Source organism: Cololabis saira, chromosome 10, assembly GCF_033807715.1.
Source record: "Cololabis saira isolate AMF1-May2022 chromosome 10, fColSai1.1, whole genome shotgun sequence".
In the NCBI taxonomy this organism is placed as follows: domain Eukaryota; kingdom Metazoa; phylum Chordata; class Actinopteri; order Beloniformes; family Belonidae; genus Cololabis; species Cololabis saira.
In genome coordinates, this window is record NC_084596.1 from 26,579,735 (window position 1) to 26,600,314 (window position 20,580).

The 20,580-nt window shown below is 40.7% G+C and overlaps 1 protein-coding gene across 6 annotated transcripts in view; it reads left to right on the plus strand.

Moving 5' to 3' along the window:
• Positions 1-20,580, plus strand: part of kmt2cb (lysine (K)-specific methyltransferase 2Cb) — a 79,369-nt gene that overhangs the window by 41,216 nt on the left and 17,573 nt on the right. For 3 of the 6 annotated variants that reach the window (XM_061732326.1, XM_061732330.1, XM_061732327.1), the window contains 28 exons: positions 1,870-1,986; positions 2,302-2,406; positions 3,211-3,315; positions 3,425-3,606; positions 3,856-4,020; positions 4,114-4,220; positions 4,364-4,435; positions 4,566-4,778; positions 5,290-5,409; positions 5,658-5,783; positions 5,881-6,011; positions 7,149-7,332; positions 7,997-8,089; positions 8,378-8,425; positions 9,398-9,538; positions 11,758-11,790; positions 12,145-12,291; positions 12,389-12,530; positions 12,638-12,873; positions 13,375-13,448; positions 14,031-14,228; positions 14,454-16,415; positions 17,145-17,446; positions 17,570-19,146; positions 19,235-19,346; positions 19,498-19,564; positions 19,657-19,717; positions 19,864-20,096. In XM_061732326.1, coding sequence (XP_061588310.1) covers positions 1,870-1,986; positions 2,302-2,406; positions 3,211-3,315; positions 3,425-3,606; positions 3,856-4,020; positions 4,114-4,220; positions 4,364-4,435; positions 4,566-4,778; positions 5,290-5,409; positions 5,658-5,783; positions 5,881-6,011; positions 7,149-7,332; positions 7,997-8,089; positions 8,378-8,425; positions 9,398-9,538; positions 11,758-11,790; positions 12,145-12,291; positions 12,389-12,530; positions 12,638-12,873; positions 13,375-13,448; positions 14,031-14,228; positions 14,454-16,415; positions 17,145-17,446; positions 17,570-19,146; positions 19,235-19,346; positions 19,498-19,564; positions 19,657-19,717; positions 19,864-20,096 — 7,053 coding nt within the window. The remainder of the gene's footprint in view (positions 1-1,869; positions 1,987-2,301; positions 2,407-3,210; positions 3,316-3,424; positions 3,607-3,855; positions 4,021-4,113; positions 4,221-4,363; positions 4,436-4,565; positions 4,779-5,289; positions 5,410-5,657; positions 5,784-5,880; positions 6,012-7,148; positions 7,333-7,996; positions 8,090-8,377; positions 8,426-9,397; positions 9,539-11,757; positions 11,791-12,144; positions 12,292-12,388; positions 12,531-12,637; positions 12,874-13,374; positions 13,449-14,030; positions 14,229-14,453; positions 16,416-17,144; positions 17,447-17,569; positions 19,147-19,234; positions 19,347-19,497; positions 19,565-19,656; positions 19,718-19,863; positions 20,097-20,580) is intronic. The other 3 variants (XM_061732329.1, XM_061732328.1, XM_061732331.1) reach the window with 3 other exon arrangements.

The window sequence follows — 20,580 nt, forward strand, 5'->3', positions numbered from 1 at the left end:
AAATGGAGAAATTGATTGTTTCTGATTGTTGGGTGTGTTTTATTCACTGACTACCTAGTTCTAGTAATGATGGAGAAGAGGGGGAATCATACACTGTATAAAAGAAAATGCAAAAATCTTCTCTAACAGAACTCATTGCCATGTTTAATGGTGACACAATGCACTTAAGGTACTGGGATTAGCTGAAACTCTAAAGCTAAACAAAAAAAGAAGCTGATAAATTGGATTCTTGAGCAATGGGGCAGGAAAAAGTAAATGAATAAAAGGTTTGACTCCAGATTTATTCTGTTCCTGATGGGGCATAGTGGGTGATCAAAGTCAGTGAAGTGATGCTCCCATCAGGTGGGAGCAGTATTATGATCTGGGGTTTCCTTTTGTCAATCATGTCCAGGTTCAATAATGTGTGCCCAAAAATGAGGTGTGCCAAAAGATGAAATCTGCTAGCATCCTGAAAATACTTAATCACCAGGTTTTTCTATCCACAGATTTGTACTTTTCTTTAATTACAAAGGCGTATTCCAAGATGACAAAAGCTGAATTTGTTGGGCTGAAATTGTGAAACAGTGGTTCAAAGAGCGGGAAACAATACTTTCACACATGGATTGAACACCCGAGTCCTGACCTTAAATCCACTGAGAATCATTGGGATGTGGTGGAAAAGACTTGACTGCAGACTACAGTGGTCTGACTTTTCCCATCATCAATACAAGATATTGGCCAAAAATAACCCTGTAGATGAAAATAAATGTTTTTATATTGCATAAGGTTTATCACAATTATGCTGCATTGAATGTGTGCCACAACCAAAGATTTAAGTAATAAAACGACCCTAAATCTATTATTAGACTGTAAGGAGTATAAATGTCCATTATGGACCAAAACAACATGAATCAAAGTAAATTTGAGTGGAAATGATATGTTTGCAGCAAAATAACAATTTATGTCAAAATACCTAGCCATTTTAAGCCTCTGACGAGACTCAAAAATGTCATTCCATTTAGGTGCTATGAAGCCTAAAGACAAAACGTTAGGTAACTCTAACTTTGTATGTATGAAAAACACTGTGTAAGCCTCTCCAACTTTGTCATGTTAGCTTCAGGGGCTGTACAAACTATCAATATATGCAAAAACAGGAGCGTGCTTGGCCTCTGCTACCATAGGACTGGATCAGAATTGATTAATTTATCACAAGGTGGACAACTAGTGAGGGCAGAGGCCATGTGTAGTGGTAGTCTAGTACAGTGGTGGGCTTGGGTTTGGAGGACCCAGGTTCAACCCAGGGATGCAACCAAGATGAAGCACCTTGGGCCCCGTGATCAAGGCCCTTAACCATAATTGCTACCTGGGTGCTGGGAAAGTGGCTGCCTCCCAGGGTTAAAAGCAGAAGACATATTTTGGTGTTTCTTTGCACTGTATACCTACTGACAAATAAAGATGACTTTATGAACTCTCCCTCTTTTTTTTTTTTTTGCATCTACAGTAGTTAATCGAATTGCAACAAGAATTCAATATAAAAAGAAGTGTGTGTATATATATATATATATATATATATATACACACACACACAGACTGATATATATCAGTCTCCAATCCCTCCTCTGCTAACTAGTCTAGAATGTCTAGACTAGTCTAGAATGTTCCTTTAAGCTGGCCCAGAAAAAGATTCATTCATTTATTTATTATTACTCCTTTTTTCAATTGGGATTTTATATATATTATGCAGTATTTATACAGAATTGGTCAGTAGAAAATGCTGTAACTGTTTCTCTGTAAACAGATTTTTGCAAACAGAATTTGCACCTGTATTTCTTTTTTTTTGCAACCTGTGTGGTGTTTTTTCTGGTCTGAAATATCTGTTTTTGTCTGCAGGGTCGAGGCTCTGGCTTCCCTGGGAAAAGGCGGCCTAGAGGGGCTGGCCTATCGGGAAGAGCTGGACGTGGTAGGGCCAGAGGGAAGAACGGAGTGAGTCCTAGCATCAACCCTGGGGTATCAACTTTAAGTTCTTATCTCTGCATCTTTGTTCCATCTAACAAATGTTTGTTTTCCCTTTAGCTGAGTAATTTGTGTTTTTATGATCAGTTGTGTTAATGGTGGTTGTAATTTGATGGATGTATTTTGTGTGCACTGCTATTTTTGCAATTACGAGAAACTCCTTTGCATTCATTTATATATTAATATATTCCAAAAGTCTTTATTCAAAGTCTTATCACAAAATAGTAGATCTTCATAATGACGATGGTTTTATAGCTTTTGCCATCAAACTTAAAAGAGCTAACTTTGTATTTTTCTTCTGATACGCAGATCATCACGATAGAAACACAATACCCAGTCAAGGATGAGGAGGAAAATGCGATGCACAATACAGTTGTCATATTCTCCAGCAATGATAGTTTCACACTAAAACAGGTGTGTGGTGTTTTTTTGTGATGTTTTATTTGTGTTTTGTTGTTTTTTGTTGGGGTTTTTGTGGGACGGGTGGCACACAACCTTTTATCAGTTTATTTCAGCTTTCTTTATAGACAATGTGAAATTAAATCTGGGCTTAAATAATGCTCCCTTGAGAATGATTGAGATGCTGCCAGCAGAGATTTTAGTCATACATATAACACAGAATTATGTTTAGGTTCATTTTTCATGAATAATTAATGGTGTTTAGGCAACTGTCTATCAACTTATGACTCTAGAGTAAAAAAAAAAGAGTAAAATGTCAGTTTAAAAACAACAGCTTAGGTGCTGCTTTTCAAGACGTAAAAGCTAACATCACCTTTTACATCACCATTGGGTAAATTCAATTCACGGGTTAATAAAGGATTGAATTTAATTGGAATGAAAATTTACTGGCTAAAACTGACTTTTTCTTCCTTTTTTTAAAAAAAGAAAAGAGAAGGTCTTGAAGGTCCATATTTCATATGAGCCGTTTAATGGCTTTTACCTTGCATATCATGCTGCTTGTATTTGGGAAGAGAAGGCAGCTTCAGAGCTCTTAGTGGCTAAGACGTCCTTTATTTCTCTATGTTCATGATAACCTGCAATAACAATTAATCAAACAGTTTGATATCAAACAGTTTAATGCTTTAATTTAATGTAAAAAAAATGTAACAATAAAATGACAGTAGAAAAAAAAACTATTTTATTATTCTTAAAAGTGTAATTTCCTAACTGGGCTTAACTAAACTGAAACCAGCTTAATCTTGTCTTTCTTCATTCTAGGACATGTGTGTAGTATGTGGGAGTTTTGGTCTTGGTGCTGAAGGTCGTCTTTTGGCCTGTGCCCAGTGTGGCCAGTGCTATCATCCATTCTGTGTTGGCATAAAGGTACAGTATCTTCAGTTCATTCAGTTCAAATGATCTTCAGCCCAGAAACTGTTTAATTGTGGAACACAAATTGAACTACATACCACAATCCCTGCATTACTTTGCACAGATTACCAAGGTGGTGCTAAGTAAAGGTTGGCGTTGTCTGGAGTGCACGGTGTGCGAGGCTTGTGGCCAAGCCACGGATCCTGGCCGCTTGCTGCTCTGTGATAACTGTGACATCAGCTATCACACATACTGCCTTGACCCTCCACTGCAGAATGTTCCCAAGGACAGCTGGAAGTGCAAGTGGTGAGTAACTCTTATCCCACTGGATTCTTCAAGTACAATCATTTAAATTAGAACTTTTTGTTTGGCAATTGTGGCAATTTACTTAATTGTATCACTTCCTAATTGATCAGAACCGTAATTTTTAAAACTTTGGCCCATCTCAGTTTGCAAGAAACCAATACTAAGAAATCAGTCATCACTCCGAATAATTTTTTGTCTTCTTCAGAGTAACCTGGGTTTAATATCCCCTTTCCTTCTTTTCTCCTGCAGGTGTGTAGCCTGTACCCAGTGTGGTGCCACCACCCCTGGCCTAAGGTGCGAATGGCAGAATAATTACACCCAGTGTGCTCCTTGTGCCAGCCTTTCAACATGTCCAGTCTGCCTGGTACACTACAGCGAAGGCACAATTATTGTGCAGTGCCGCCAGTGCGACAGGTGCGCGATGATTTTCATAAAACTATCAGAGAAGTCTCAGTTAATTCTCTGTAATAATCAGTACCAATCTAAACTTTGCTCTGTTGTCCACAGATGGTTTCATGCCTCTTGTCAAAGTCTGCACTCAGAGGAGGATGTAGAAAAAGCTGCAGAGAGCAGCTTCGACTGCACAATGTGCAGAACTTTCAAAACAACTAAAGGTGGGAGGACACTAAGTGTGTTTTTTGATTGTTTTGTCTTAGCTTTTTTTATGCCTAGCTTGATAAGAAAATGGGACACAGTAGGATGCATGTCGTTTCTGTGGTTTGGTTAAATTGCTTTTTTCTGTCTGGTGCTGCTGCAGTTGTGACCAAGACCAGAGATGTCACAGAGCCACTAGTCGTGACACCATTTGTCACCAAGGCAAGGGAAATTGGTAAGTTAAAAGATGTCAGTTGATGGTTGGTAAATGCAGCAACGATATTTTTGTACTTTGTACCAGACAATGATTTGACTGGCGTTTATTCTTAATGGCCCATGCATTTTATTTTTTTCTGTCTTTTCAGATCTGTCAAGGACGTACACCCAGGATGGCGTTTGTTTGACAGAGTCAGGGCTTTGCCAGCTCCAGAGCTTATCTGCTACAGCTTCACGACGACGGAAACCTAAGCCAAAACTGAAGCTAAAGATCATTAACCAAAACAGCGTAGCAGTGCTTCAGGCCCCGGTGGACTCGCTCTGTGAGATCTCTCGGGATGAAGACATGGAGGACAATAGAGGTGTTTGTCTTTGCATGCACATTTATTCTTTCATTTAATCCATGTTGATGTTTTTCATTATTTTTTAACTGTTATACAGTGGATATTTACACATTAATAATGCTGATCATATTTGGATTTGTTGGGCAATTTCATCTGCATTATTTGGAATATAGCGCCATTATTTCTTTTTAAGGCCTTGAAAAATATGTTGTCATCCTTTTTGTTATACCCAGGCAAATGAAAGTATTGATATGGAAGAGAAAAGGCAGAAAATGGCTGGACAAAATCCTTGTTCAGTTCAGTACATGTGGTCCTCTTTTCTCTGCGTAAATATTATTATTTTAACACAATACAGAAGGATTGCACTGCTAATTAAAGTCTGTAGTCATGGGAATGTGAGGTTAATCTCAATCAGGTTAGTGTCTTGCCACTGAGTGGGGTTCAGACGGAGCTGACCCTAGAGCCGTGTTGAGGGGCCTGGCCGGGGTGTTCTCAGCTGTCACTCATCCATTCTCTCTCCCTCTCACAGAGGTGGAGCTCCTCGATTGTGAAGCAAAGTCTGACTCGAGCCTGGAGCGAGAGCCGGTGGAGGATGACTCTAAGGGGGCCGACGGTGGCAAGAAGAGGAAGAGGAAACCGTACCGGCCGGGTAGGGTACCTGATTGAAGGAGACAGCTCTTCTGAAGCGTAAAATGGTGCAGTGCATGGCTGTTGTAGTTCTGGCAAAGCACTGCCCTCTCATGGCCTTAATACACTGAGGGCTCTGTCTCGTGTTTCTAAGCCTTAATCTAGTTTTTAGAAAAATATATTCAAAAGCCATCAGTTTTAATATTGTATTAAAAATTACTCTGATGTATATATTTACCGAGAAACTATTTTATAACTTGCTTTTACAAGGAATTGGTGGATTCATGGTCCGCCAGAGGAGCCGTCCAGGACAGGGTCCAGGGAAAGCTAAGCGACCCCTCTGCAGAAAAGATTCTTCTGGCTCTGTGTCAGAGAATCCCACTGTGAAAGAGGAAGGTCGGTCCATCTGAATAACGAATATATCCTAACTTAGGTTTATATTTAATGGTAAAAATGTAAATCTGAAGTGATTATTTCTTCTCTTTTAATACAGGTTGGACAGAAGCACTCCCAGATACTCCTGTGGATGAAATGCCCCCTGGACCCGAGGTGCCAGAAAAGATTAAGAAACGCTATCGAAAGAAGAAGACAAAATTGGAGGAAGCTTTTCCCACCTACCTGCAGGTTTGTCAATGTCGTCAGCAAGTTTGACATCATTATAGTCTATATATTAAACGCATGCTTCTGTATAACACTCTCTTTGTTTTATTAGTTTATCAAAGTTTCTGTATTTATTTTCGTTTTTTTAAGATACAAACAGAAAATGCAGAAATCTGGTTTTAAATCTCCAAGAATGCAGGTGCAGGCAGCTATGTGGGACATAGTTAAATCTGTCCTTGTGTCTGAGGAGTTTAATTGTTTTTGTCATTACCATTTTTTTTTTGTAGTTTTTTTTTGTAAACAAAGTTGATTGACCAAAAAATGGTGTCTTTTATCAGCTGATATCAGTCTAGTTCTGTTTTACAAAGCAAACGTACCCTTCATATGCAGAGATTTTCTGTATGTTCATGTCACGCCGTATCTTCTTAAAATGTGTTTTATCTCACTCTTGGGAAGATTGGGAATCCAAAGTGCATTGCTTTGAAACCACTCGCAGAACTTTAGTGCATGGAGCCCCTTCTGTGAGCTTCTTGACAGAGGAAAAGCCTAAAGGCACTCTCAGTAGACGATACTTGTCTCTGATCATAAGTCTTTAAATGGCCTCTGTCTCAGTTGTGAATTGACATACAAAAGCTTAACTGGAGATGACTTCAAGCCTCCCCGTCCCTAGCCAGAGTCCCGGTGTCACCTTGTGTTGGCGCAAACATAGATATGTGATGTGCATTAAGCCACCGGCAGCTGTCAGTGCAGCTTTTTATCCCCAACACAGTACTGGGAAGAGGGGAGCATGAAGTGTAATTTAAAGGCCCAAACTCAGTGAAGTGGATATTATTAATTATTAAGCTGACGACACATCAGGCTTTTAATGTATCCATGCAGCAGGGAGCTGCAGTTCCATGTTGAGGATAGTTGAGAACCTGTGGGTGCAAGTGGTTGAGGGAAGTAGGTGATGATAGAGTTGAGGTCAGTGCCTTTGTGACTGTTTGTTTCAGAGTTTCTGTTTCACCTCAGTTGTCACAGGCCCTTCAGCAGGTGCTAAATCATTTCAGTGTAACGGGGGCAATACGTTTCCCGGGAATGATGTCAAGAAAGACAAGGTGACAGTTTTCGTCAAGTAAAACATCTCAGTATAAGTGACTGGTGCTGTGTTCTCGTGTTTAGGAGGCTTTCTTTGGAAAGGACCTTCTGGACAAAAGCAAGCAGAGTAGGCAGCAGGGTGTTGAATCAGGCCTACTGGAGGACAGGCAAAGCCAAGCGGAGAGGAAGCATCCCACCTTCCTCGGCTCATCATCAGACCCGCTGCTCAGTTCCTCAACATCCATTCCTACCAGACCCACAGCAGCACGTATGTATACATATGTATTACCCTGGTTCTTCAGGATCGTGCATATGATGAATCATTTACTATTGGCAATGCTTCAGACCAAATTAAATTAAATTAAAAAGACTTGAAATGATCTAAATGCCACGGCACTTCAAGTGTTGCTTTTCAACTCCTCAGAGAAGCCCCGACTTCTGTTTCAGTTGTGTCACTTTAAAAGAGAGAATTATAGCAAAGGAAGTATTTTTTTAACAGTTTGAAAAAATTCATTAACACCAACCAACAACTGAGATTTTCAGAAGATCTATTAATTCATTTTGAGTAGTTTAAGTGACTACAATTCAGAGGTAACATATGCTTGCCATGTCAAATGCTTGGGCAGCAGTTACTCAAAGTCTTTATTGAAAATGAAGTGCTCCAACAGACTTGTGTATTTTTATACCAGCGTGACACTTCATGTAAGTGTCAATAATTAAGACCATTTCTGCTGAATAAAGATGCATCTAACATTAAACATTTGAGTGAAATCAGCTGTTAATAAAGGAGTAATTCTAAACGTAGCATCCAAACAAATTCTTCAAAATCCCTCATGTCCACTCATCATCATTTATGATTTATGACCATCTGGTATCTTTTTTTTCCTTTCTTTTCCCCCCCTTCATATGTTTTCTTCCCCCTCCATCTACAGAGACGTCCGAGGAACCATTAGTTGATCTATCTGATGTTCTGAACACTGATGCAGACATCTTGGGGGTGCTCGGAAAGCCAAGCAGTGACTCTGGTGCGTCATTTATCTTGCAGACAGTCAGACTGGCAAGAATTTATTAATAATCATCAAGCTGGGGCTTATTAAATCTTATACTATCCTCCTAATGCAGAAATATCCCCACACAGCAAGTTTATTTTGCTTTCACCACTTTAATTATTATGTTGCATTCTTTAGAAGTACTTTTTTGTTTGCTCACCTTTGGTTTTATCTTCTGTTTTGTTTGTTTGTTGGAGACGTTGTGCTTCCTCTGTCTTCACTATTTTATTTCACTCATCTTATCTGGTTTTGCGTTCTCTGTAGGTCTTGATTTTTACCCCTTCCAAGTTGACAGCTCACCTCCTCCTTTTGGTAAGGGTGATATGGCCAACTAATCCCTTGCTTTAGTGCATTTTTCCTCTCTTTAATCTGTGTCTGTTTGGCTGTGCATTTATAACAAAAAAGAGAGAAAAATATCAGCTTTTTCTCAACCGTTTTCAAATCTGTTTTAACACAAACCAGTCTGTGATTACTTAACAGTCCTTGATAGGCATTTCAATGTGTATAGTGTGTCAATATTTTATTTTTTTTTGCTCACAAACACCTCTTTTTACGAATTAATATCTGCCTGACTGAAGATGTTTTCAACATTGTGCAAAATGGACAAGGGCATCCCAGCATTTGGAAATGAGCAGTTTGATATTGATTTAGAGAATGCTGTTCTTTTAGTTTGTGAAGACGATGAAAGACTGTTATTATGATTCTATAATTTATGATAAAAAACTAAACAATGTAGTCAATGTGTCAATGATTTTTCTTGAAAACATTTTTTTGTTGTTTTTTCCCCTCTAAGAGGTTACATTTTGGCATTTGTGCGTGTAGGAACAAATGTTTGCACTGCTACGGTGATATCATTGCAGTCATCCATCCATCCATTGATTTGAAAATTTCCTCTCAAAGTATGAAGACATGTGGAAAAATCATTGCATGCATTGACTGTCGTGTTTTGTAATGTAACAAGCCAAAGTCATTATCATGTGACTGATGTAGTTAGGATGATAAAATCCTTCACAAATATGCAAATGTTTGTTTATTTGGTCAGAACTAGTACGACCCGTCTCATCACAGTTTCCAGAACATTCCTTTAAAACTGACCAGTACAGGATTACAGCTGCTCGTGAGACTTTTAAGACTGTAAACATGTTCTCACTTGAATTGTAATTGTATAATCAAGGACTGGTATTTGGTTGTTGTTTTATTTATTTATTTATTTATTTATTTATTTTTCCTTTTTTTTGGTACATTTCTGTTATCATGTTTTTGTATGGCTGTGTGTTTCCACAGCTGGTCTGGACATTGGGCCCCTAACAGACGGCTCCCCAGTGGCTCCTCAGTCTCTGGCTGGCCGGAGGACACCGCGAACAATCGCAGAGGAACCCCTGGACGGCATTCTCAGCCCAGAACTTGACAAGATGGTGACTGATGGTCAGTGTGGAGGCATATTTATCTTTACAAGAATCTAAAGTGACCAAAGAGTCACTTAAGGTCACTTAAGATTATTTTCTGTATTCCCAAATGGATTTCCAGGATTTTTTTCCCCTGCAAGGTGAAGACTTGACATGCATTTATGATTGTACAGCCACAACGTGTTTTTTTTTTTTTATATAAAGGAAATGAAAAATTAAAGGTCTCATTTTATCCAGTTTTGATCCCCATTCATAGTGATCAAGCACCACAATAGAATAATTTTACTCTGATCACGACTCAAAAGCCCTCTGGGTTTTAACTTGTGTGGCCTCAATCCTCTAATTTCTGTGTGCTACGTGAGCACTCACTCACTCTGCTGTTATTGGTTACCTTCCTTAACTGTGTCTACTACTAGTCATGTCCATGTCCTATTATTATCAATCTGAATCATGTCTAAGGCCATGGGTGCATGAGCTAAGTTGATCTGTGCTTGATGTTTAGAAGGCCAGTATATGCATATGCAATCTATGCTTGGATAAGCAGGAAGTTATTTTGGAAAAAAAACAAAAAAAACTTCATGATGCCCCAGGTGTGACTTTCATAACTTGTTTACTGCTTGATGAGTTGTGCACTTCTTTAAAAATGACAGGTAGGCAGCCTCAAAACTGGTTATATGACAGTTTGACAATTTTGAACCTTTTTGAAAGTCAGGAAAGCGTAATACATGCCCTGGAATGGATTTAGAATAGTAATTTTGGATGAAATGACTTTCTCTTGTAAAATGTAATGGGAAACTATGTAAAATGACAAACATTTCTCCCATGCTTTATCCTGGATTGGTGTAGTCTGTGTTCACCTGTGATTCACGGGCTGATCCAAACCGATCAGTCGAACGCGGTCACCTGTGCGGACAAGTCAGACAAAAATATGTATTATGATATTTGGGTTGGTTTCAGTCAGGCTGTTAGAATAATCATTGGACTTTGAAAATGAATATTTAAACACGATTTTATAGCATATGAGAATGCAAACACTATACAAGTCATAAATACTAAGACATCCTTGGCTAATTGACGCGAAGATGCTGCACAAGCTTTCCAGACAGGTGCAGGCGTGTGTGACACGAGGCAAGTGAAGGAGATGGTCAGGGAAAAGCTGTAGATGTGGGAACCTATAACAAAAAGGTTCACTGATAGAAAAAGTAAAGCCTGAGAAAAAAAGAAATGGTAAATCACATATTTGATGGTCTGATGGATCATCAACGTTTGAACATTTAGGTTAAGACAGACCATGAGGAAACAAGATCTCTTTTTTTCTTTCTTTCTTTCTTTTCTTCTAAAATGAAACGCCAGGGAAGAGCAACAATATGTTTCAGATATATACAAGAATTGCTCACAGATGGTAAAGCCCTTTTTAAGTCTGGGCAATAGGTTATAGCCCTATGATAACGATGGCAAGACATAATCTTGCTTGTGCTGTAAAATCTTGGATGTGCGCAATGGCACATCAACTTATCAACACATGTATTTACTGTTCATATAACTTCAAGGAAATGATAAATCAAGAGCTTACCTTTTATTTTTGAAAGGAAAAAAACTGCGGGTCACATATTTTGTGTTTGTTAAAATTTGCGGTTCCTGCTGCGGTCAGTTTGGCTAAAAACAAGAGGATTGCGGGTCATTTCTGAACCTACCTGGGCATCGCTGGTGTTCACCTAGACGGGAGAGACCAGTGGATCGTGAGTGAGAGAGGGACTAAAACGGAGCGCTGAATACAGCTGCACAATAGTAGATTACACCAACTGTGTGGTTTGCAAGATATATTTCCTGAGTTATTGGCCCGCATGGGCCGGCCTTGGTGGGGGTTCCTGCGAGTCCCCTGTTGATCTTTGAGTTAACTTGTGACTCTAGCTGCTTTTAAGATGAGTTTTCTCAAGGTCACTGTCGTTGTTTCAGCAGTCCTCCTTAACTGTTTTTCGTACTACACACTTATTTTGTCTACCATGCTCAGTCAGTAGTAATGCCTCGGTCTGTGTGTGTGTGTGTGTGTGTGTGTGTGGGGGTGTAAACTGTCGTTTTATATGGAAATGGTGTAATAAAAATCATAGGCATTGTATAAAATCTAGTTACACTTCTGTTGCTCTAACTCATTATTTTAAAAGTGTGGCTTTTTTTTTATACAAAGCGACTTAAAAACCTCACAGTGAATAATGATGTTTGTTTTTTTTCTTCTTTCAGAAACGATTCTCAGTAAACTGAACAAAATTCCAGGTTAGTAGTTTTAATACTTCTTTTGTAACAAAGTGTTTATTGGCAGGTGTTCAACACTGATTTCATGGACTAAGCCCTCTATTATAGTTAATAAATAACTTGGGAACAATCCAATATTTTGATTAAAAGTGTTTTGTAGATTAGTTTGGTAACATGCACTTGTCCTGAGTCCAGAAAATAATGAAAATAAAGTATGATTTAACAATATCAATAGTTAAATCCATATTTCTGGTGCGTAAACCTCAGAACGTTACTAAGTTTTATAAGCCTCAGTTGTGATACCTGAGATCTGAAATTGCAGTTTATTAAATACATGTACCAAATTTACAACATCTTATTTCTACACTGTTTCAGAGCTGGAAGGTAAGGACGTGGAAGATCTCTTCACAGCGGTCCTCAGTCCGAGCACAAGCCAACCTCTACCATCACAGGTGCCTCACTCCCACATTCGAGGACCCTTCCCTGCCACGCCAGGCACTAGTATGTCTCATCCAAATGCAGGTATGTTATTGACCTCATTGTTGAGGTCAGACATTGAATTTAACTCTGCTTTGAAAAAAATCCACATACATTTTCACCTCTTAAACTGTCTGTGTAGGAAATCCAATGTTTCCAAGGATGCCAATAATTAATGGTATGGTGGGACCAAACCAGCGCTTCCCTACAAATCCCAGACCAGGACCCTGCATTCCAGCAAACTTCTCTGCCCTTAACCGAATGCCTTTCGCTGACAATCCAAGGTAATGATTCCTTTTTGTTAAAATTACTAAATAGTGCTTCACCCTTTTTTCTCAGCTGCATCACTTACCACTTGCTCTCTCTTGCACTCTTTTTATTGATGTTACAGAGAGGGAAAATTTAATCAGATGCCTAGAGAAGCAGTTGGCCCATGGCCCTCCCCTGCCCACGGCCCTGGTCCTGCACCCCCTGGATCTTTGCCTGAAGGAGAGACTGAAGCCATGTCAAATGCCCAAAGAAGTACACTCAAGTGGGAGAAGGAGGAGACACTTGGAGAGTTGGCTACTGTTGCGCCTGTTCTTTATACTAATATCAATTTCCCCAACCTCAAAGAAGAATACCCAGGTTTGTAAATAGCCCTAAAAATACATACATGGCACATGCTTATCCTTGCAGTGATAATTTTACCTAAAATATCAGGTTTCCTACTAGAGAGAGGTTCGATCCGTATTGGGAGGCCAATACTGACATGACTCTTTGTGTGGATATTGGAATGACAGCACAGATCAAAAAATCCAAGTCAAATCAATTTGTTTTTACTCTTGCAATAGCCTTACTTGATTCATAATCTTCAGGATAACATACTGTTGTTAACGTATTTAAAGGGTTGAATAATATAGATGTTTTTTTGTACTTTTATTGCAAATATTCATATTGAAAACAACATCAACCAACATCCTTTTGGTATCAGAAGCACCATTGGTTATTTAGCATATACTAGAGTAGGATCGGACCCGAGAAAAATGGAATGACACATCTCTGTTTCATACCTGCTGTAAAATGTAATCCACAAAGTCAGAAAAATACCCAGTGGTGTGACACCTCTCCCTGTTATTCTTCCAACAGACTGGTCTACAAGAGTAAAGCAAATTGCTAAACTCTGGAGGAAAGCTAGTTCACAAGACAGGGCCCCATATGTGGTAAGGTCACTCATATTCCTGTTCTGCTCATTTGATAATACAATATAAAATATTACCAATAATTAAACTAATTGATATAGGAAAAAGATTGCCAGTAATAAGAACTCATTACAGACTGAATTCAATATAAATAGTTTTACATCTCTCTTTTAAAGAACAAGTCTTTCCCCTTTTTTAAACTATTTAAGCACATGAAAGTGCAAACAAACAAGCATGCATAAATATATATATATATTTTTTTCTTTAAAGTGCTGCATGAGAACTAACATCAGTAATGATATTGTTATTGGAAAACCAGATTTACGGTAACAGAATGAACTCTGTACTGCCTTAAAGGTTCCTGCTTATAAAACCAAAGATCATGCCAAAGGGGAAAAAATAATTGGGAAGGTGGTGTATGTAAATTAGAAATGTATTTTGTTTTTTTTTAAGGATATTTTTTAATGACAGAGGAGGTCTTGTGCAATTAAATGAAATGCTGTGTTCAGAGTTAATATAGGAAAATAAAATGTCCTCTTTATGATGTATTATTCATTAAGTTTTTATGTTGTTTTTCATTTGCATGATTGATTTGCTGTTTAGCAAAAGGCAAGAGATAACCGAGCAGCCCTGCGCATCAACAAAGTCCAGATGTCGAATGAGACGGTGAAGAGGCACCATCCGCAGCAACAGGCCCCCGAGGTGTTTGATCCCAACATACCACTAGACACAGAACTCCTGTTTAAAGACCCTTTGAAACCAAAAGAGTCAGAGCATGAACAAGAGTGGAAGTTTAGACAGGTAAGAGTGTATGCAATGAAGTCAGCGAATGCAGCGCCAGGTCCACTTATTATTAAGACAGCTAAGAAGTCGTGGTTTAGTAAAGCTCACTAAACAACTTCACTATCCCCTCCATTAACCCTGATGACATTGATGGTTAGTAGGTCCAGATTATTTTTGGCATTTGAAAGATAATTGCTGCATTTGCGATGTTTAATCAATCTATTATTTCTTGTCTTCCAACAGCAAATGAGGCAGAAAAGCAAACAACAAGCCAAAATTGAAGCCACACAGAAGTTGGAGCAAGTTAAGAATGAGCAACTCCAGCAACAGCAGCAACAGCAACAACAGCAAACCGGCCAATCAGATACAGAGGGTAACCAGAGCCCTGCATCCCAGCCCAGCAATGACAGCCTGTCTCCTATGCCTAAAGAAACTTTTGCCAGGCCACAACTACAAGGGACACCCACTTCATGCCCCCCAGAGGATGTGTTCTTACGACCCCCTCCTCCGCCTCCATCTGGCCCTTCCTCCCAGCCTCAATCTCCACAGGTATTCTCCCCAGGTTCTTCTGGTTCCAGACCCTCTTCTCCATGGGACCCATATGCCAAGATGGTTGGGACCCCAAGACCGCCTACTATCGGACCAAATAACTGTCGACGGATACCTGTGGAATCGGGTAACTCTCCCACCTCCATGATGGAACAGCACGACAAAGGGCGACCCTCTCCAGCACATGAATCTTTTGGTTCTCCCACATCAGTGAGCAGTGACCCTTTTGCCAAACCTCCTGATACCCCAAGACCAACTAGTGAAATGGATCTATTTCTGAAGCCCATGGGTCCACCGAGGGGTGTTCAAACAGCTCAAGGACGACCCCCAATGGGCTCTCCTGGCAGAGACCCGTACTCAAGGCCCATGATAAGAAACGACGCCTATCAGCGCATGGCCCAAAACAGGATGATCTTGTCTGACCCTTATTCAAGACCATTACTGGCACCAATACCTGGAAGTAATGAGTCTGGGTCTGTGCCTCTGTTCAAAACCCCAATGCCTCCTCCTCAGGCTCAGGATCCCTTTAACCGACCAGGGCCACATACAAGTGACAGAATATCCCAAAATCAGCAGAATGACCCGTATGCACAGCCCCCCCATACCCCAAGACCATTCGGGAATGACAGTTTCACCAGTCCTCCTAGACTGGGGCAGCATCACCCTCAGGGGCATTCATTTGGTCATCCAGGGCCAGTGACTCAGATGTCAAGAAATCCTTATGCACATGCTCCTTCCACCCCAAGGCCAGACCATTTCACGTATGATCCGTTTGCCCAGCCTCCTGGTCCCAACAAGCATGGTACTGACCCATTTTCTCAGCCTGCAGGTAACCAGCGAGCAGTCAGCGATCATGGAGCTCAGCCTCGACCATTTTTTGAACCCTATGCTCGACCACCAGGCACCCCACGTCCACATGACAACTACGGCCAGCCATCGAGCATACCCAGTCCATCCTCGGATCCTTATTCGCAGGCTCCTGCTACTCCTCGCCCCGGTGTAATGAATCAGTTCCCTCATCAGTCTCATCCTGGACAGAGGACATCTCCTTCTCACTCGGTTGACCCTTACGGTCAGCCACCTGGTGCTCAAAGATCCTCTGTGGTAGAAAGATTCTCTAAGTCACCAGGTAGCCAGAGGGGAGCAGTGGAGCCATTTACCAGTAACTCTGCAGTACCCCGGCCAGGGAGTAGTGACATGTTTACCCAGTCAGGGGTCCAGAGGCAGATCCTTAATGACCCTTATGCCCAGCCTCCTGGGACTCCCAGGCCCGATGGGCTTACCAGGCCTATGCCAAGACCAGGACCAATGGTGAGTCAAGATCCTTTCTCTTCACCCCAAGGCCGGCTTCAAGAGCCCTTCCCTCATCCAGAGGCTCATACGAAACACCCTAGTGTTTCAGACGGGGGCTTTGGTCAGTCACCTTCCAAAAGGCCCAGTCAGGCACCTGGGCAAGACCCATTTGAACAAGGCCCCATGACCCCTCATCCACAGCCAACAGAGAAAATGGAAATGAAAGATCAGACGGGTATAAATACTATAACTGGAACTGGGCCTCAAGACCCTACCCAAATACCAAACAACCCACAAATACCTGGTGCATCCACCGAGGCTCAGGGTGTGGCCCTAGCTGACACAGAGGAGAGACTGAGACAGGTACGTATATACTGATGTCTTCGGGGAATGTCATCATTCATACTTATGTTTAGTCTTTTTCTATTCTAGAATATTTCATTCAAAGTTCTTGTGTTTTTTAAATGTGTTTATTTTATCATCACGAATCATAATTTAAACACTAACACTCATTTCATCATCATCTTAAGATATATGTATGTGCTGCAAAGAACACAACTAGGTTTTATATAATTATTACCTTCAATCTGTTGTAACCATATACTGTAAAGCTTTTGAGATGCAACCAAAACTGAGCTCTGTGGAAAGTTTGGGTAAAATAACTCTCACTTCAAAGAACTGCAATAACAAGTCCAAACCGATGGATATAAAGTTGACCTTGGTTTACTTTTCTGACAGAATTTTTTCATTTAAAAACCTGAATGTTTTCATATTAGTTTGTTTATATATAAGTTACACATAACTTTCTTCAAATATTCTGAGACCAAGGTAAAATCTCCTTGGTACTCGGTGCAATTATGTGTCTTCAATCTTCTACTCTTTTGTTCAAATGAGCCCATATTGCCTGACAGCAATGTCTGTTCATAATATGTTAAGTGAAAGTAAGTTGCCTTTGGGGAAAAGAATATAGTACAGTATCTACGATAAATAAACAAGCCTAAAATTACTGATTTATATTTATGTTTACATCGCTTATTAATCTTGTTATGAGAGACGCCTAAATCTCTGTAAAAAAATCTTTGTGATTCGTAGCGACAAAGAATAAGAGAACTACTCCTCAAGCAACAGCAGCAGAGGAGTGCCATCCGACAAGAGAGGGGCCCTCATGAGTCCAATGGCAACATGACCCCAGGAACACCACGACCCTGGCCCCAGGAAGGGCCAGGTCCACAGGGCGAAATATTTAACAGACCTCCTCCACCTTATCCTGGACAAGGGCCAATGAGGTTTCCTGGACCTTTTCCAGGAGATCAGCGTGTCCCTTTTCCTAATGAAGGGCAAATTTCCCGCGCTCTAAATCCTGGAGATCTTAATTTGAGACATCAGGGACCAAGGTTTGGCTACAATTATTTAGTTCACGTTTTTTCTTATGTTTCTTGTAATTTATAATGCAGCATTTAAACAAAATGAAACTTGCCACATCTCTTTGCTTATATTTTTTTTCAACCACATTTCAGGTTTGCATTTCCATCGGGAGTTTTAGGACCTCATGGGGTACAGGAGTTCTTTTCCAAGGGACAGCATCCAATGCAGGATGTTCCTCCTCAAATGAGACGGTCCATGTCTGCTGAGATGACAAAAGGCATGAGCGGCAACCCCGTGGGGCTGCCCCAGCACTTCCCTCCACATAATATGCCTGTGCAGCAGCACAACATAATGGGCCAGCATTTCATTGAGCTACGACACAGAACAGCAGAAAACAGGCCACGAATACCATTTCCACCCGGTGCCATGCAAGGAGGTAATCTAGATCTTAATCTGCAGGGTCACAGGCCAGAGGGCTTTCTGGGACCTCCTGATTTGAGATTCTCTTTAAATCAGGGTCCCAGAATGGTAGACCCAACAGCCAGCCAGACTGGACACTTACAGCTCTCCAGTAGTATGGACAATCTCCCCCAGCAAACCCAGATGTCGGGAATAAACCCACTCAAACAATCATTGATGAGGTCTATGAGCCAACCTGCTTCAAATGAGACCCAGCACTTTGCACCATCCATGATTCTCACTGCACCCCCTGCAGGGCAGAATGAAAATATTTCACTCACCAGCAGTGAAGCTGTCGAAGAGAAACTGGATACAGAAGACTCTGCTGTCAAAGACCTTGAGGATGTTGAGGTGAAAGACCTGGTAGATGCTGATTTGGAAAACTTAAATTTGGATTCTGAAGATGGAAAAGACTTGGATCTAGAGACCAACGACCTGCACCTTGATGACTTTCTAACATCTGGGAAGTTCGACATCATCGCTTACACAGACCCTGACTTGGATGATATCAAGAAAGACATGTTTAATGAGGAACTGGATCTCAGTGATCCTATGGATGACAATGCTGACACCTCAGACATTAACAAACATGCACCCTCTTTGTCATCATCCAGTACAGCATCTGGACTGGGAAAGTCGGAGGCCACAATTGAGCAATCTTCATCTGAGCCCAAGCCGGAAATCCCTGGAAATCATGACTCTGATTCTTTGGCACTTGACCAGGAAATTAAAACGGAGGTCAAAGACTGTCAGAGGCCACCTGAGGTGGGAGAACAGCAAGCCTCTGGAAACACCTCAAACCAGCAGGGAGTTCTCCCCGACTCCACCCCAGTCCTTTCTAGTTTACTCATTAAGCAACAGCCTGAGGAGCAGTCATTAAATCCAATCGCTGAATCTGTCAATCAAGGAGGTAACCTTATGGTCCAGCAGAACCAAGTCACTGATAGTCAGCACAGCTCAGGACTTGGAGTGAGTCAAACAATATCTGACACGACTACTGGAGAAGACGTTTCTATGGCTGGATTTGGAGGAGACCATCAGGTGGGCTTGACCCCTGGAGTAGATGAGAGTGGTCTGAGCCAGGCCCAGCAAACAGCATTGAGCCAGGCATTAGGGCAGCACGGCCTACAACAGCGACCCCTTCTGCTGGAGGAGCAGCCACTCTTGTTGCAGGACTTACTGGACCAGGAACGGCAGGAGCAGCAGCAGCAGAGGCAGATGCAAGCCATGATACGGCAGCGTTCCAGCGATACCTTCTTCCCTAATATTGGTAAAGTATCTGGGATATTGCTACGGAGTTTTGCTAGAGCAGAAGGGACAGGGCAGATATTTGTGACAATGTGCTCTGTCATTTGCAGATTTTGACTCAATTACTGATCCCATCATGAAAGCCAAAATGGTTGCTCTAAAAGGCATCAATAAAGTTATGGTTCAGAATAACATGGGAATGACCCCGATGGTCATGAACAGGTAAAAATCTCAATTGAATCCAGAAAAATGTATCCCGTACCAAAATGTATATATTTACTTCAGTGTATTTAATACTATTTAATAACCCATTATACCACGGTAAAGTATAATTGCTGTGGAATGCATGAGTGCTATGGTTTTACTTCCATAGATTTCCTCCTGGTCCTGGACCACCTTGTCCAGAAAGCACACCACTTCCTCCGCAAGTTGTTGGACCGGTAATATGATAGTCAGCTTAGTTTTTAGTCCTAAACAATGATGTTAGCTGTTTTGAGAACAAATATAACATTTTTGTTCATCGTAATTTCAGGATGGGAAATTGACACAAGTAGCAAGGCCGAATCCTCCCAACTTTGGACCTGGATTTGTCAGTAAGTTCACCCAAAAAAAACCCTTACAGTTTCAGTGTTTTGACTTTGAAGATCGGTTTGGCTGGAAATATAAATATTGTTGTCATACAGTTAAAGTATAGTTTTGCTTTAAATGTTGCTAAGGAAAAAGCCCTTTATCCCTGCAGACAATGCTCAGAGGGCTCAGTATGAGGAGTGGCTCCAGGAGACTCAGCAACTACTTCAAATGCAGCAGAAGTTTCTAGAAGAGAAGATCGGAGCTCATAGGAAGTCTAAGAAAGCCTTGTCTGCCAAGCAGAGAACTGCAAAGAAGGCAGGCAGAGAGTTCCCTGAGGAGGATGCTGAGCAGCTCAAACATGTCACGGAGCAGCAGGGTGTAGTGCAAAAACAACTGGAGCAGGTAAATGCGAGGCCTGTCAAGTTACACCACTAGGTCTGGTTCAGCAGTCTTTACTTTCCCTATGTTTGTTGGTCCTGTAAGCAGGGTTCTAATTGCTAAATGAATAATCACTGATCAGTTATGTGATAGGTGATATGTCATGCTGAAGTAAAGGCTCACTTCTTAAAGATTGGGAAAAAAAATCTTACATTTATCAGCTCTGATAAAAAAATAAAACTTTAGTATTAGCATTGAATATATTCATGTACTTTATTACACAGTAATATACCCTTTTTAGAACTAAATAATTCTATTAGGACCACAGGTTGTGATTGCTCATGTCTTTATACAGGGTTTCCGCGGGTTTTTAAAAAGTATTAAAAAGTGATAAATGAAAATTGCCAAATTTAAGGCCATTAAAAGTGTTAAATTCACTGTCACAGGTATTATTTTTTTTAAAATTGGTATTATTTTTTACCTTTTACATTTTAAGCAGTCTATTTTA